Source organism: Megalopta genalis, chromosome 12 (assembly GCF_051020955.1).
Source record: "Megalopta genalis isolate 19385.01 chromosome 12, iyMegGena1_principal, whole genome shotgun sequence".
Classification (NCBI taxonomy): domain Eukaryota; kingdom Metazoa; phylum Arthropoda; class Insecta; order Hymenoptera; family Halictidae; genus Megalopta; species Megalopta genalis.
In genome coordinates, this window is record NC_135024.1 from 13,066,263 (window position 1) to 13,085,433 (window position 19,171).

The window sequence follows — 19,171 nt, forward strand, 5'->3', positions numbered from 1 at the left end:
CTTTCTTACATTGTTTCGTACAAGTAGCATTATTCTCAGTCATTTTTGTCTCCGATATTTCGATGCTTTTTTTGTTTTAGAAGTAATCGATTCTAATACAACGATGTTTAACGGGAATCGATTTTCGGGTATCGACTCTTTTCACCGGAATCGCCCGTCCCTAGTCGGACGGCACTCTCGTTGAAACTCGTGGGCTAGTTTCGCGAGGACTCGCGCGATTCCCAGATGCTTCAGTTGCAAGTACGGCCGGAATTAGGCGAACAGCAACGACGACGCGAAATGGAACGTGTGTCGGTTACCTATCGGGGCGAGTGTGCAGTTGTTTTGAGAGGCCTTCGCGTGCTCGCACGCACTAGGCGATCCGAAGGAGCCGAGCGTATTTCGTTCGAGCCGCAATTAAGAAGAAATTGCGGCTGGGAATATTACCGGGTCAAAGTAATTTCATCGACGGGCCTCGATGATCGAGCCACGCCGGCTGACAAATAAAAGTATTTCCCACCGGGAAATCGTATCTGCTCGCATCGGAATCGTCGTCCAACAGGCTGCACATCGATTCCGTATAACGTTGTCCGGTGTTGTCGCCGCCTCGCGGAAGGTTACGTTTCCGCGATTAGAACACGCTCGAGCGCCGATACCGATCCGCGCCGAATTTTGCCTCGCTCAAAGGGGAAAACTGTGTTTTCGGTCGAACGGGCACGGGGCGAGCCGCTCTGCGAAACGCTGCCGCACAGAGTATTTTTGCAGAGCGATGGCGTGTGAAGAACGTGGGGAAACGCGGCCGTTCATTAGCTATTCTTCTAACGAAACGCTCGCTGATTACGATTATGAATATTTAACCGTGACCAGCGGCGATCCACGCGATTAATTCAACGTCCAAGGAGAAACAGGAAAGGCCACGGGAAACGGGTCCGTTTCCGAACGGATCGTCGCGAAACTTCGACGATGAACTTTGCCATTTCGATTTTCTCGTGGCCGCGTCACATCGCGCCGGAATCCGGGTGATCGCGGCACGCTTGCCAAGAAAGATGAACTCGCCGGGCACGCGATAATGAATCATATTAAAGCGGCGCGGCGCGGGGCGGCGCGGCGGTGGCCATGCAAATGCACGACAGCAATTTCGCAGTTTTTAGGCATGTAAATTCCTTGAACCCGGCCCGACAATAGCGTGCAGAGCCGCAAGGTAAAGTTGCCAGCCGCGGCGAAAGGAGAGCGGGAAACGGTGACGCGAGGGGCCGGCAGGGGGGGGAAGGGCGAAGAAAAAAACGGCAGTCCATTATGTGGATCTATTTGTATTACGAAATCATTCTGTCAACACGCTGCGCCGAGGAATCGATGTCAGGGCTGTCCGGCCGCGGTAAACGTCGATAATTTCACCGCGGGTTCCAAAGTGATCGCGGGCTCGCGCTTTCAACCCCTTCGCTCGGTAATCGAGAATCTACCGCCTGTCCGGATGCTCGAATAATTGGCCCTTAATCCTCGTCGAGCGTGGAACTGCAATTATTAGGTGACGGTGTCTCCCGGGGTCGAAATGAATGCGACGTTGCGTACGGAGACCTCCCCGATTTTTCCTACAGTGCTCGACAAAAGAATAAGACACTCGACGTGTCTTATTATATTGGGTTGGCAACTAAGTAATTGCCGATTTGTTCAATGAAATAAATAATTTTGTTTTACTTGGAATGAAGATTAATCTGTAATGTATTTTCCATTTTGTTCGATGACCTTTTGCCATCTCTCTGACAACGTGAAAATTCCACGCTCGTAGAAAGTCTGATCCTTTTCGGTCAAAAACTGAGTTAAGTGAGATTTTACAGCGTCATTGTCATTAAAAGTTTTAACACTAAGGGAGTTGTCCAGGGATCAAAATAAGTGGTAATCCAATGGCGCGAGATCAGGCCTATATGGTGGGTGTAACATCAATTCCCAACCAATATCCATCAATTTTTGCCGAGTGGACAAAGACGTGTGCGGCCTAGCATTGTCCCGGTGGAAAATGACACCTTTACGATTGACCAATTCTGGTCGCTTTTCCTTGACCGCTGCATTCAATTTGTCCATTTGCTAACATTCACGGATAATAAAAAATAACATAATAATAATAATAATAATTTTATAATATAACATTTACGGATATCATAAAAATGGGAGTGAGAGACATCTATAACTGAAATCGGCAATTACTTAGTTGCCAATGCAATATTTCGTGGTTGTTTAATACTGGAGCGCGACAAAGTTCACTTTATACAGGACGTCCCAAAATTATGGTACTTCCGGGAAACGAAGTAACTTTTTCCTTTACAGAAATTTTCTCCGAGACACGTTTCACGAGTTATTAACAAAAAACACTGACCAATGAGAGGCGAGCTCGGCTGGCGCGAGACGGCCGAGTCAATGAGCGGAACTGAGCTTCGTCCGCTGGGCCGCCTAGCGCCAGCCGTGCTCGTCTCTCATTGGTCACTGTTTTTCGTTAATAACTCGTAAACAAAGCCGCGGATTGCATTTTCGCTGAGGAAAAAGTTACTTCAAATGACCACAGGGACCCCTCATTTCCCGGAAGTACCATAATGTTGAGGCACCCTGTATATTGAACAAATAGTCGCGAAAATATTCGAACGCCTTTTAAAACATAGGCCTTTCCTTCCTAATCGAGGCAAGTGATCAAAATTGTTTTTGAAATGGTTGGAATGATAAGAAAATTAAAAATTATGTTTTTTCCAACTTTGAGCTTATAACGGAGATTTGAAAAATGCATTTTGCACATCTCGATAATTTATATACATGCGAAAAATTTCATCTAAACAAATCTAAAAAATCTTAAACGAATCTAAACAAAAGAAATTGTAGGTTTACCTGTAAAAAACCTTGATAACTTTGAAAAAAGGGGTTGACAAAAACTTTGGTACAATCATCTTGATTAAAATTTGGTACAATCATCTTCATTAAACCATGTTATTTTAGTTGAAAAAGTTTTCGATCAAGCCACTATTAACAGAATAAATTAAGCTGATCACGTTGCGTGACTGTATATTATGTACAGTGGGTATAGCATTTTAGTATTATAGTATCCTAACGCCTTTTAAAACTTAGTAACTTCTTTCTAATCGGGCCAAGTGATCTAAATTATTTTGAGATATTGGAGAGATCAGTTTACTAGACAATGGCCAAAAAATTGTTCGATGATAAAAAAAATTAAAAATTATGTTATCTTAAACCTTTTTTATTTGAGCCTATAACGAATATTTGAAAAAATGCATTTTGTACATTTCGATAATTTATATACGTGTTGAAAATTCTATTAAAATGGGTCGTCGCAGAGACAAGATACAGATATTGAAAGATGTCAAAATCTCAAGATTTCTTGCAGTTATCGGTCGAGAGTTGTAAAAATTGCGATCATCGCTGTTTTTAACTGTTTGTAACTCGTAACAACGTTAATCGATTTCGATGAAGTCTTCAGCATGCATAAAAATTACCGAGTCTACGAGAGGCATTTTTTAAATTATTATAGGCACAGATAAAAAAGTTAAAAAACGAGAGTTTTTCACTCTTTTTTTGTTATTCCAACCGATTGCAAGTTTTGAAAACAACCTTCCTGCTATTCTTTAGTAAACTAATCTCTTCAACATCTCAAAAAAATTTAAATCGCTTGGTCCGATTATAACGAATGTTATTCCGTTTTATAAAGCGTTTGATTACTTTCGTGTCTCAGTGTATGTATATAGTGACTTTGATTAATATTCGGAACCTTATTAAAACAAAATAACTTTTTTTGAACTGCACTAAATAATACTACTACTAGACCACAGCTGGGATGCTTGTTTCAAATTTTGCTAGTGCTTAGATTGACAAAAGAAAATAAAAAACTCTCATTTTTTAACTTTTTTATATGAGTCTATAACGAAAATTGAAAGAATGCGTTTTGTAGATCTCGATAACTATATGCATTATGAAGATTTTATCGAAATTGTTTGATCTGATTATCAGTAGACAATGAATCTTCATGCAAAATAAAAATCTCGTTTAAGAATTGTATTAAATTGTTTTTGTACCGGATCACATATTGACCGAATGTTCATCGACAATTAAATTGAATAAATTGTTGTTACATTAGGAACAAGGAAAAGCCCATTCGGTTTATACCAAGTGTCTTCAAAAATATGTTTCGAAAAATTAATATAGAAAACTGCAAATGGTTATGAACATCGTTAACTATAGAGTTGTGAATATATTCCGCCGGCCGAGGATTAATAGTCTTAATTAATTGAAAATAATGTAACAGTGCGCTTAAATTCTTCCATTGTTTTTAATATTCTGCATTTCTCTTATCAATTTTTGCAATAAATAAGTTACGAATTGCAAACGATTAAAAATAGCAAAACTCGCGATTTTCCACGCAAACTTTTCATGCAACAAAAAACTTTGAGAAATGTAGCGATTTTGGCATGCTCTTTGTAGACTCTAACGAAGTTTAGTTTACTTGATAGATTGTAATAAAAATTCAGCTTTCATTGTTAGGAGAAAGTAGCGTCACTTGCCGTGGCAGTCAAAAGGCCCTTTGCACTCGAAGCCAAATTAACGCAAAATTTAAAATAATTTGACATCTTTCAACACCTGCAGCCTGACACTGCAGCTTAACTTGCGTTAATCAATTTTGATAAAATTGGATCACTGCATTTGCCGCATATTGTCTCTAGAATAAGTATACAAAATCTTAATAATCCTTTATGTTATGTAACAAGTTTGCGAAAGAAATGTATAAGACGCTTTCCCCATTTCCAAATTATGCGATTCCTATCAGTAAGGGCTCGACCATCAATTAACACAGAAGTGAAAATTTGACAACTTCTTATGAATACTAAGCGACTTAATGGAACGAAAAGTTGCAAAACTAGCAATCGGAAAAGTACGGCACTGTTAAAATCACGAAGTTATTAAACAGAAATCGCTGTGTATCATATAAATTACTGAGAAATCGAAATGCTTATGGACGGTTTATTAAAGTGATCGATGGATCGTTCAAGGTACAAAGAGCCGGCGGCGCGATCCAATCAGCGAGATTGTTCTTTCGGTGAGAAACGAGAGGCAATCGGAGAGCTTTGTTCCCGGAAAGAATACTAATTCGATGGTTCGACGGTCAGCGAGAAAGACAGAGGAGCTCCGCGAGGAGTACAACGGCGAGCGTGGGAGGATCCCGATCAATCTCTCTCAGCATTTTTTCTTGACTTTTATTTCGGTTGTCGCAGGAACGTCCGCTCGCTGCTTGATCCCAATGAAATTACAAGCGTGACCGTGTTCCCTCGCGACTGCATCTATGCGCTTCGATGCATAGAAATGGTCGACCGGGGACGGGCCGTTGCATCGTTGCATAGCGCATGGCGTACGGAGCGGCCCCGGAGAGCCGCGAAAGCTCGCGAGAATGGGGTTGATTTGTTCCTTGGTTGATATATGCGCGCCGATGGACGTATCGTAACAAGAGAGAGCGAAAGAGAGAGAGAGAGAGACGGCTGGGGAAATTCTCATTACGCGCTCGGTAACCGTTGGAAACCGTCCAAACGAAACCGCCGTGAACTTGTCGCCACCCTAACACGCCCAATACAACTTCTCCTCCCCCTTACCCCGTGTCCCTTCGCGCCCAGTCGCTGCGAACGATATGAAATTTCATCCGAGTGCCGTCGGAATTTCCGGTAAATTGAGCATACCCCGAACAATTCGTAGGATTAACGCCCGCTCGCCGGATTTTTCGGTAGAAATTCATTTCGGTGTTGACGCGGTACACAACGTGTGAGTGGCCTGTCTTAACCCCTTGCTATATGCATAACGAGCCAGACACGTGATTTAAATTTCATACAGGATCTATTAAGGGGGTATCCTAGTGCGAAGTGTGCGCGTGTGTTTTTAACTCTGTTAGCGAAACTGTTTTACCTGTTGCAGTCAAATTGACAAGGTTTACTTGTATGTGTTTCAACGATGTTTTGAAATTTGTTGAGACAAAAAAGAAGTTACAATTAGTGGCACTGCATGCTCTCGAACATCGTCGCTTTTAACACTAGATTTACGGAACTCGTCAATATAACGGGTCACTAATTTTTTAATATACGATTATTCATATTATGAAAATCGTAAAAATCGTAAATCGTAAATCGTTATTTATTCAATTTATACTTACGGCAAATGTTACAATAACACTTGTTAAAAATCAGAATAAATGTCTTATTGTTACTTTTATAGGCTAATATAAAACAGCTGTTTTTTGTGCCCCGTAAATCGAGTGTTAAAAAAGATCGTCTCACGGTTATTTGTCACGTCTCATTTGGTTATGGCAGGAACTAGAACGAAAGAAAAAAGTCGGTAATTAAAAAAGTGGCGATACTTCGTAATTCGATTATTGATTTTCGCATGTTTCATTAAACTTCGGATGCCCAAACAATAGAAAAAATGTTCATTTTTAGTTGATTCTAGTAGGGATAGTTGAACATGTGCTAAATGCGTGCTTAAAGTTTTGATTCAATTGGTCGAGTAGGTTTTGAGATATCATGGACACCGTTTCGAAAAACATAGTTTCGAGAAAAATGTCTTTAACACTAAATCTACCGCGGTCAAAGTGACCGCTTTCTTATTTTGCAATTCTGCAAAGTTCCGAGACTCTTTCGTGGAAAACGCTTGAATAAGTTATATTATTGGAGCAAGTTTTGTAATAAAAACTTTATAAATTCTAAATAAATTCGGTCTTCTCACTTTTGTGAAGCAGTACATGCCAGTTAGTATTACTGCTTGGTAGGTTTAGTGTTAAAGTTTAGTATATATCGATAATGATATTATGGTCTCGCGTCTTTCAAACAATCATGACCTCGATAATTTTAGGAATTCGAACTTGAGGTTCCAGAGATATAATTTTGAAACCATATCCTTTAAGAATGTGCAAAAAAATTGATTTTTTCAAAAGTTCAGAATAGAATAGAATAGAATAGAATAGCCTCGTTAAATATGAACATTATTCATTTCTTCTAAACCAAAACAAGATTGAATTTTTCTATGTAAAAATGTACTCGAAACAAAAGTTGTTTTGTTCTGAAAATTGTTAATGTCACTAATGATCAACCTAGTTGTGAATGAAATCCTTTCGCAAAGGATTAAGATGCATTTACATTTTTTAGCCTCGGCTGCAAACAGAATCTTGTACCGAAATTCAAAATATTGATACGATCTTGATACTATTATATAAAAATACCGATATATTTACCTTTAATTACTAATCATTTTTCCGGTTTCTCCATTTTTATTACAATTTATATCGCAACGGGCCACCGAACGATTGACTCGATGGATAACGATTTCATAACGAACACAGAAAGTTTTACAAAACGACGAGGAATAAATGAAATAAATTTAATTACAGAAGCAAACGGCCGAACTTTACGTTCGCGAAATAAAATTGAAACGAGAATACGAGAATTGAATTGACACGGAAGACAGTCCGGTAAAAAGTAGATTCTGCAGGAATTGTTATAATGGTGGCAAAGTGATGACGAAACCGATACACATATACAATATAAAGACAAATAATTATCAGTATTTTTCTTATTTGTGCTTATTTAATACATTTTTTTTAAAATCTTCTGTCTAATGACTAAAATTAACTTTGCATCGGTGTGGCGGCTCTGACATAGCTTACCAATTTTTAAATTATCAATACACATAGCCTTGTATTCTTTACAACATCATTGACAAATGTATCATTTAAATTAAAAATTTCATTGTTAAAATTATTTTTTAAACACTTTGTTAAAGAAATAGATTGGAGTACGTAATACCCCACCATACCTACCAACGTCACATTTCGATACCACACTGTCGCCGCGTTAATTGGAATGACATTTACACAATGTTGACAAATTGCAAGCAAAAATAAATTGAATATTACACGAATCACTGCTTCGGTAAGTTCGCTAATGATGTCTCGAATTTCAAACGCACGGGACTATAGAATGTCGCGTAACTGTAATCACTATAAAAGTGAAGATAAAGTGTAAATAAATTTAGAATCTTATTATTATTATTATTATTTTCATAAGAATACCGAAATAATGCCAATACGTACAGTGATTTCTCCCTAATTCGGGGACAAATCGGGAAGAGAATATACTATTATTCGAGCCTTGCGACTCGTTTTTATAGTTACCGATTGTCAACAATTGTAAAAACGAGTCGCGAGACTTAAATAATCGTATCGCCTCTTCTCAAATTGTCAATTTTTGTGCGCAATCTGAGCGCGAATTAGGGAGAAATTATTGTATTTCGGTATCAGTAATACAGTAAATTCTCCCTAATTGTCTCTCAGCTTGTTCCAGAAAATGGATAATTTGGGAAAAGAAGATACGTTTATTCAGCCTTGCAAATCGTTTTTATAGTAACCGATTGTCAACAATTATAAAAACGAGTCGGGAAATAAAAACGCGACTTGAATAATCGCATCTCCACTTCCCAAATTTTCCATTTTTGTTTCGAAGCTGACGGTCAATTGGGGAGAATCTACTATAATCCGTTTCAGTGCTATATCCGCAGTGCGGATTTTATGCATTTGCGTTAAAAATAGGTACACCGAATACAAAACAGCGAAAACACGTAAAGAATTTCAAAGTATTGCTATTTTATTTTCAGTTCAATGAAATAACTAAAGAAGGGAAAAAATTCCTACGCGGCTTTTGTATCTTATAATTAATGCAGACAATCTCTGTTTTGCATAAAAATCCGTAAACTAGTTATAACATTTTGGCGCAACGCCGATATCAAAATCAAAGCGCAACCACGTCACGATCAAACCACAACATAACGACATTTCTTGTATCGATTTCTAGCGAGTCCACGTTCATGAAGCGCATCATAAATGGTGATGAAACACGGATTTATGAACACGACATACCAAGAAGCCAACAATCTTCGGAATAACGCTTCGGAAACGAACGTAAACCAAAAAATTGCTTCAAGCTCGCATAAAAGTCAAAATCATGCTCACAGATTTCTTCGATTACCGTCGCGTTGTTCGGTCGAAATTTCTTCCAGCTGGAGAAACGGACAACAAAGAATACGAATTGAGTCTTGTGAGGCATTTACGTGAAAATAATCGCCGGAAATAGAGCAGATTTGGGCAGAGAAAACTATAAAAACGAGTCACGAGGCTTAAATAATCGTATCTCCTCTTCCCAAATTGTCAATTTCTGTGCGCAATCTGAGCGCGAGTTAGGGAGAAATTACTGTATTTCGGTATCGGTAATACAGTAAATTCTCTATAATTGTCCCTCAGCTTGTTCCCGAAAATGGATAATTTGGGAAGAGGAGGTACGATTCTTACGATTCTCTTGGGTTTTGCACGACGATAATGCTCCGTTGTACACTTCGATCTTGAAACGCGAGATATTTGGTCAAAAACTCAACAAGCGTTATGGATTAAACACCGTATTCACCAGATATAGTCCTGTGTGATTTTTTCTTATTTCGTACATTCAAATTACCACTTTTCGAAGGAGCTGAAAGTTATATTGGGTTGGCAACTAAGTAATTGCCGATTTCAGTTATAGATGTCTCTCACTCCCATTTTTATGATATCCGTAAATGTTATATTATAAAATTATTATTATTATTATTATGTTATTTTTTATTATCCGTGAATGTTAGCAACTGGACAAATTGAATGCAGCGGTCAAAGAAAAGCGACCAGAATTGGTCAATCGTAAAGGTGTCATTTTCCACCAGGACAATGCTAGGCCGCACACGTCTTTGTCCATTCGGCAAAAATTGATGGATATTGGTTGGGAATTGATGTTACACCCACCATATAGCCCTGATCTCGCGCCATCGGATTACCACTTATTTCGATCCCTGGACAACTCCCTTCGTGGTAAAACTTTTAATGACGATGACGCTGTAAAATCTCACTTAACTCAGTTTTTGGCCGAAAAGGATCAGACTTTCTACGAGCGTGGAATTTTCAAGTTGTCAGAGAGATGGCAAAAGGTCATCGAACAAAATAGAAAATACATTACAGATTAAACTTCATTCCAAGTAAAAAAAAATTTTTTATTACATTGAACAAATCGGCAATTACTTAGTTGCCAACCCAATGGTTTCTTTAGAGTTTGAGAAAATTTCAAAAGGGACGTTTTTTGAAAGGCGACAAAATAAATTTTGATAAATAAATAAATAGTTTGCGTATTAATTTGATGTAACATTTTTATAATGTATCACATTTGGTCACAAAAATTGTTGGATATTCTTTAGGCGTTCCAAAGTAAGGGCCAACGGCGTTTTTCTTAAAGTGATCGCTTGCACGCGGTAAACAGAACACGAAAAGAGACCGCGAAAAGCGACTTGTTTCACAAATAAACGATCGAGTTTTTCTTGGCAAGTAACCTTACTTGGCCAAGTACTTGGACCAATTTCTCCCCGAGTCTTCTTTCCGCCGGCTGATTGATTAGTTCCTCAATGGGAAGCGTCGCGTCCTCCGCCAGAATCAATTTTGACAAACAAATGATTAATTCGTGTTTTCCTTTCCACAAATTCCGGGCAATTTTTCCGCGTAATGTACACGAATCCCTGACTGCGAGCTCGCAATTACAAATCCGGGACCGTGCGGAACAGTGGTTGCGTCGCCGGTCGACTGCACAGAGGGTAGCTTTTTTCTGGCCAATTACCGTGGACACCTTTCGTTAGCGCGTTCGCGGCTCGGCGGCAAATGTTGCGGCAAACGGTCGCCGTTCTTGCGAGAAAATGCCTATCGATGTATGAACAGCCGGCATTTTTGTTGCCTCTATTTTCCGCGGCACGGACGATCTTGGAATCGCCTGCGTCATCGGCGCGAGCGTGCTCCGTAATCTATCGGAAAATGTCCGGCGATCGTCGCGAATTTACGGGGCGTCTCGCGAGCTCTCCTGGAAGGAGGGCCGTTCGAGTCTCCGGAAGTTGGCGAAGGTATTGAAATCTCCGCGAAAGGGGCGGCCAAAGGATGCCGAAGAACAGAGAGAGAGAGAGAGAGAGAGAGAGAGAGAGAGAGAGAGGAAGTCCCGCCGGAAAAACAGGAAGTTCGAAATTTCGCGATAAACAAGCAGATCTTCGGGACCATTTCTCACGCGCGCCCCGGAAACGGGCCGAACTCCTCGACCTCTGAACCATAAAACACGAGCCAGCGGGGGTGGCAGCCGACCCTCGAGGTTTACAAAACAAAGCCGAACCCGTTCGGGTTAAGGGTTACTCGCTCGCGTTACCACGGGGTAAGGGTTACCGCGTTTCCGTGTGTCGCGTCTCGACGCGGGACAAGCAACGCCGACGCTCGTCAGCTTCTCTATCGATTGACAAGTCTGACCTAACACTGACACACTTCACTCCGAAGTCTGACCTCCGCTCCGTATCGACCATTGCCATAATCTTCGGATTCCCACGATTCATCGTGCTCCCGAACACTCTAACCGAGTATTTTCGAGATTAAGGCGTCGCTGGTTTCGCGTTGGCCTCGATCGTCGACGGAGACGCCTCGTCGATGAACACGCGTTCGTTCCGACGATAGGAAATCGCGGTCGTCGCGGCTGCAACGTTTATCGAATAAAGGCACGTCGAACGAGGAATCTCGCGGAACTTTTCGCGGACTTCTCTCGTTTCGTCCGTCGCGTCGGCGAGATGAACGTTGATCTTTTACGAGGCCGGATCGATCGACGGGGCGTACGTGCGGCGAATCGGCCAGACTGTACGCTTCTGGATTCCAGCGATTTCCGATTCTAAAGCCTCGTAAAAGCACAATTTCTTCTTCCCCGTCGGATGAAACTTGCATCGCGATCGGCCCCCGCGAGGAATGAATTATTTCGATCGCCGGACTACGGATGCCCGTGCAGATTTCTATTTTCACCGACATCGGCTCGTGCTTTGTACTGCTCAACGTTAGCTTCGATCACCGGATGAACGAAACACTGCTTTCCTTACCGGATGTCGAGGGACGCCAGGCGTCCTAGGTTGGGGAAGGTGGTTCTCGATATATCGGAGAAGGCAGTTCCCAGTTTCGTTCGTAGTTGGTCGATCGGCCACGGCCGGCCTCGCTCTGCCGTCTAATGGAACCCGTCTTTCTATATTTTCCAGCCCGCTAACATGTGGTTCACCCACGATGATGGAATCTTGGGGTCCTGGAAGGACTGGCACGCCCCCGCCGCCTCTCCCCCTCCCTCACCCGCCAGCTGGGAGCAACAATGGTGCAACGTCTGCAGCGACCGCAAACGTTGCACAGCCCAGCACCACCGCGCCGATCGCCAGTCCCGAGGGTGTCAGCGACGTAAGTACTGCGAATCAAATGTATCTAATTCATCGAATTTGTCAAATTCGCCGAATTCGTCGAATTCGGCTGTATCAGCTGAATCAACTGCATTAAATTAAACGAATGAATCAAATGAATTGGAATAAATTGGAATGAATTCGAAAGAATCGAATGACTTTGGATGAATCGAATGAATTCGAAAGAATCGAATGACTTTGGATGAATCGAATGAATTCGAATGAATTGAATGAAACAAATGAATTCGAATGAAACGAGTGAATTCAAATGAATTCGAATGAATCGAATAAATTCAAATGAATCGAATGAATTCGAATGAATCGAATAAATTCGAATGAATTCGAGTGAATCGAATGAATCCGAATGAATCCGGATAAATCGAATAATTTCGTATGAATCGAATAATTTCGTATGAATCGAATGACTTCGGATGAATCGAATGAATTCGGATGAATCGAATCAATTCGAATGAAACGAATGAATTCGAATGAAACGAATGAATTCAAATGTAACGAATGAATTCAAATGAATTCGTATGAATCGAATTAATTCAAATGACTTCGAATGAATCGAATAAATTCAAATGAATTCGAATGAATTCGAATGAATCGAATGAATCGACTAAATTAAATGATTCGAGTGAATCAAATTGCTGGAATAATATCAGTTTCACGCATACCAGATGGCAACATCGATTCTTTTACCGGTTCCCCAGAAACCTTTAAACGTCAATTGCATAACAGTAACACCAGTGCAGTCACATAATCCGTATAATGTGCTACTTCTATGTGTAAACTATTGCGTATTTAAAGGGCTTTCAACCCGTTTATCAATAAATAATAACAGTAACAATAATATTGTTTGATAAGTAATAGATGTTTACCCAGAACAGAACTGTCACAATGATAATTTGTGTATCCTAGTGTGATATATGTACAGTGGACCACAAAAATGTTCGTACATCTTTTAAAACGCAATATCTTTTTTGAAACTGGACTAAGTAACTTGAATTTTTTTAGGTGACACAGGGATTAGTCTACTAAACGATGACCAAAATGCTTTTTTTAAATTTTGCTATTACTTGGAATGACAAGAAAATTTAAGAACTCTCGTTCTTTACCTGTAACTTTAATCTGCAACTGCAGATTTCTTCCAGTTTTTAGTCAAAATCGTGATAAAACTCAAGATTTCTTGTTGTTATGGGTCGAAAGTAGTGAAAATTTCGATTACCGCTATTTTTAACTGTTTGTAGCTCATAACAACGTCAACTGATTTCAATAAAATTTTCAGCATACATGTAAGATACCGAGATCTGCGAGAGGCATTTTTAAATTTTCGTTATAGGCTCAGATGAAAAAGTTAAAAAACGTGAGTTCTTTTATATTCTTTTGTCATTCCAAGTAATAGCAAAATTTAAAAAAAGCATTTCGGTCATCGTTTAGTAGACTAGTCCCGCTATCACCTGAAAAAAATTCAAGTCCCTTAGTCCAGTTTCAAAAAAAGGTTATTGCGTTTCAAAAGGCGTACGAACACTTTTTTGGGCCACTGTATATACTTTATATATATATATTATTTTGAAATATATATTATAGATATTATATATATATATATATATATATATATATATATATATATATATATTATATATTTATTATATTATTATTTATATATATTATTTATATATTTATAATATAAATTCTCTCCAATTGTCCCTCAGCCTGTAAATAAAAATGGACAATTTGGGAAGAGGAGATACGATTGTTCGAGTCTTGCGGCTTGCTTTTATAGATGCCAATCTCCCCTGCCCAAATTGTTCATTTTTGTTTACAATCCGTGGGGCAATTGAAGTGGATTTACTGCAACTGTAAAGAAAATCTGGGCAAACATATCTTTATGAGAAAAACAACGATGACATAAAAGAACTATAAAGGACTGGAGTTCCTTGTAGTCAGTGGGAGTGCAATAAAGTGCAAGCCCCGGAAAAAGGCATCTAGTCGGTGCATATAGTCGGTGAAATCCAATACAAACGAACGAAACGAACGATTCAAATAAATCAAATGACTTAAATAAATCAAATGGGTCGTCTGGATCAGTCGAATTAAAGGATAGGGAAGGCCTAACGCAGCTTATCCGCGCACGTTTCACCAACCGAAGGATCTTGTTACGTGATTATGTCGCCAACGCGTTGTCATCGCGTCGCATAGCGTCGCGGCGTTAAGACGGATCGAATAGGAGTTAATTCTCGCGATTCAAGTCCGTACAGACGCGTTCCGGATATCGGGGATTAATCCGGCCGTAACGGCCGCTCCTTCCATCCGTTTCAATTACCCTAGCAACCCCGATGATCGAGCGTAATGGATGCTGCCCGCGGTATCGAGCCAGGCTAATAGAATCACCGGAACGTATCCGAAATTGTCCATTTCCAGCGGATCTATCGGCCGGCGACTCTAGACGACTTCGAACAGCTTCCTTTGATTCGCGCTTTCATTGGGAACAGGCGCTGTCGCAACCCCTTTCAAAACGAAGTTTCACATTGTTCGCACTCGGGACGCGTCACGGTAATTTGTTCCTTAACACTTTGACGGCCACGTCAACAGCTTCGGAAATTTCATAAATTTCAAGTGTTTTATACGATAAAATAAAAATTTTCAAATTAAGGTGTACGGCATCAATTATTTTGTCAACATTTTTCTTCTTTTGCGAATTTTTCACGAAATTAGGAAATTATGATGAATCAGCGTAAAAATTCATTTTCAACGAAGTGTTAACGCGTTAAATGACAAAAACCAACCATAGGAAGTTAAAATTTATCATAGGAGATGGTATTTTAACCCTTTGCACTCGAGTGGTGACCCTGAGGCACCACTAAAATTGTTACATCACGTTCCAAGATAATTTTTTTATTATCAAAGTTTAGATATAAAAAATTGTTAATAGTATAACTGCTGTACGAGTCACAAGACTAAATTTCATGTGCATAATATGCACTTTGTCATATAAAATGGAAGATCAGAAAAATTAATTAGATTTACAATTAAGATGACTTTGTGTGCAAAGGGTTAACTCTATTGTCAGGGTGTGCGGGTATGCGACATTTCGGACTCGTGTCGACAAATCGGGTCCCAAGAATTTTTAATTACTCAAAATCCTAAAAGCGGATTGCGGAGTGTTTATAAATCTAATAACTTTTTTGAAACATAGGTAAACATCGTGTCATTTCATTGTTTTTTAATCAGGTTTCTTACGTCATACTATGGCAGCTCATATGTAAAAAGCATCAACAAAGTCAGATATATTCTTGCGACCTCCAATATCTGGCTATTGCATGCCACCAAATTTTAACTTTTTGCGCTCGAAGCTATTTTAACCGTAAATCTAAAATAATTTTTCTGATTTATAGTATCTCCATTTTATATGACAAAGTGCATTTTATGCATACGATATCGAGTCTTGCGGTGAGTCGTATAACAGTTAAACTTTTAACAATTTTTTTAAATTTAAACTTTGTTAATATGAAAATTATCTTGAAGCGTGAATGAACAATTTTAGTGGTGCCTCAGGGTCACCACTCGAGTGCAAAGGGTTAATCTCCATGAATGAAGGCTGATAGATTCAATGATAACTGCCCTCAAACCATTTAAAGAAGTGAGAGATAGATTTCAATATGTTCCTCTATTATACGGTGGTGTGCATAATTATAAACACAAAGTAACTTTTATATTGTTACTGATATCTAAACGAAAACTTAACAAAATATCGTATTTGTATATTTCTATTTTCTATTATCTCTAATATAAAAATGTACAAATATGACGTTTTTTGTTAAACCCTTTTTAAATATACAAGGTTATATTTAATCCTTATATTTAATATTTAATCCTAACATTATATTATTTCCGGAAAGTGAGGGGTTCCTGAGGTTATTTAAAATAACTTTTTCCTTGACGCAAATGCAATTCGCGGCTTTGTTTACGAGTTATTAACGAAAAACACTGACCAATGAGAGATGAGATTAGCTGGCGCAAGGCAGTCGAACCAATCAGTAGAACTGGACTCCGACCGCTCATTGACTCGACCGCTTCGCGTCAGCTGATCTCACCTTTCATTGGTCAATGTTTTTCGTTAATAACTCGTAAACAAAGCCGCGGATTGCATTTTCGCTAAGGAAAAAGTTACTTCAAATGATCTCAGGAACCTCTTCCTTCCCGGAAGTAACGTAATTTTGAGATGCCCCGTATAGGGTGTTTGCACCTACAGTGCTGTAAATAATTATAATATAATGCTATATTTGTATATTTTATTATTATTATTATTATTATTATTATTATAATTATATTATTTTATTTTATTTTATTTTATATTTTTAAATTGTAATATAGAATTTGTTAACTATTTATTGAAATATCACAAAAAATGTAGAAGTTACTTTGAGTCTATAATTATTCATCCCACTTCACGTTGGCTTGAAGAAAATACTTGTGGCCGATAACCACACGCTAATAATGAATGTCTAAATGTGTCACCCCGATTCGATGTTAGAATCTCGGGTTCCTGAAAGTTCTCGGAGTCCGATATAAACTTTGAGTACCCGAAAGTTTTTGGTCCCAACCCGATCCCAGCCATTCCGATCAATGTTCAAGCCGGCCCGAAGCTCGCAAACCCGCGCACCCTTACTCTGTTGTATCTTAAATACCCTAGTACAAATAAATTTGTTCAAATACACAAATTCAAATCCACTATCGCCACGTCTTTTTTCGAGCACTTCCGACAGTCCGACAAACAAATGTTTCTGACAAATGTTAATCAGTTTTTGATCAGCTACAGATTGTTGTATAAAAAATTTCAGGAAAGATGTTTTTCTTCAGAAAATCAAGGTCGTCATCATTTTTTAAAAAATTGCATGGTATATTTTTTACTTCATGTTATTGTAGCTCGTGTTAAGTCGTATTCGACGATCTGTTATACTATGATATACATACACATGCGGTACACCAGGGATGTCAAACTCGCGGCCCGAGATGAACATTTTTGATGTCAAGTACCAGGACGTAAACAATAATTTAATTTTATATATGTTTATTACAATGTACTAGTCAAAATAAAAATATTTGTTTCTATGAACATTGATTTTTTTTGCGGCCCACCTAAAGTTAAGCATTGTTTATTTGGCCCAAGTTAGCTTTTGAGTTTGACACCCCTGCTGTACACTATAACAAAAATTAATTCTGTAAGCTAGTGAAAAATTAGTGTCACCATGGGTGACACTAATTATTAGCGCTTCATTATTAGCGATTTCTTTCTCAACGCGTTAACCCTTACAATGCTGAACAATGATACGGCTCAGTATTTTTCGCATTGGTACCACTTATTGTTATTACTATTTATTGCACACGTGTGATAAACCCGTTAGCTTTAACGAAGGTAAGAATTAAACTGTACAAAGATAGTAGATAAAACTAAATACATAAAAAGAGAAGGGAAAAAACATAAAAAAAGAAAAAATATATATAAATTATTTAGAGGTGGATGCGTTATAATGCGGATTTTATGCATTTATGGGAAAAATGAGCAGGCATAATTTGAGACAGTCAAAATAATGAAAGAAACTAAGAAAGTTGATATATCAGATTGAACTTATTTGAATGATTAAAGACGGAAAAACCTTATGATTGATTTCTATGTCTTGCAATTTAAGTAGACAATCTTTATTTTGCATAAAGATCCGCGGTCTAGTTATAATAGATTTTTCATTTGATTGCTCTAGTCCAGGGATGTCAAACTCGCGGCCCGAGATGAACATTTTTGCGGCCCAGTCAATATATCCGACGCAAAGTAAAAATAAAATAGAAATGTGAATTAGAAATTTTGAAAGTAGTCTCGACCAATAAAATTTCTCCCGAAATAGGAAAGATAGTATCAGAGAAGAGATGTCAAGTATCAGGACGTAAACAATAATTTAACTGTATATATGTTTATTACAATGTACTAGTCAAAATAAAAATATTTGTTTCTATGAACATTGATTTTTTTTGTGGCCCACCTAAAGTTAAGCATTGTTTATTTGGCCCAAGTTAGCTTTTGAGTTTGACACCCCTGCTCTAGTCTAAAGAAAAGTTCATGGAAACGTGATCGGAGATAGCGTTGTTTACATTACCTAAATAAATACGGCTAAGAGAAGAGAATGCAGAGACAACTTCTCCGGTCGGGTTTAACGAAACCACTCGAAACATCTTTTTAAACGTAGAAGCTGAATACGGCGTCGGGTCCTTGGTCTTCAACGAGCATGAAATGTGGCTGGAAAAGAATCGAGGTGTTTGCGCAAGACACGGAAAGCGACGACGGTAAAATTGAAGATTACAAGCAGGAATGGGAAAAATCGAAACGGAGGCGTGCAAGGGCGAGGTTGCGCCGAGCACAGTTATTAAACCTTGCATAGTTCCCGGCGAAAGAGGGAAATCTTGGGGGGAACGGATCCGCAGATTAAAAGGCCGCGACGAAACGACAGGTTTTTCGAAGATTTCGCGGAACGGGGCAACGATAAATCGTTCTCGACAGTGCGGCGTCTCGTGTCCCTAGATTCGAACGATGTCGGGGGTCTCTCCCGTCAACAAGCCTTAGCCTTAAACCATGCCCTCAACCCCGAACGCGAGCCGTCCTGCCCCTCGAGCCCTCAGTAAATTCAGTCTGATCGCGTGCACTCGCTTCAAAACACGTCCGGTATCGATCCTGTGTCGTAGGAGTGTACAGCGATGCTAACGATATTCCAGCCGGCTGTCACGTGAAACGGAAGTCCGAGTCAAGGGTAGCTCTGTGTGCGCGCGTACCTGCACCCCTTCGGCCCTTAGTATTTCGTCGCTTGCG

General features: G+C 39.2%; 1 protein-coding gene across 14 annotated transcripts in view; it reads left to right on the forward strand.

Annotated features, from left to right (window-relative positions):
- The window catches only part of sei (potassium voltage-gated channel seizure), a 324,051-nt gene that overhangs the window by 147,450 nt on the left and 157,430 nt on the right, over window positions 1-19,171 (forward strand). For all 14 annotated transcript variants that reach the window (XM_033474900.2, XM_076525504.1, XM_076525513.1 and 11 more), the window contains one exon: window positions 12,121-12,310. In XM_033474900.2, the coding sequence (XP_033330791.1) occupies window positions 12,121-12,310 (190 nt within the window). The remainder of the gene's footprint in view (window positions 1-12,120; window positions 12,311-19,171) is intronic.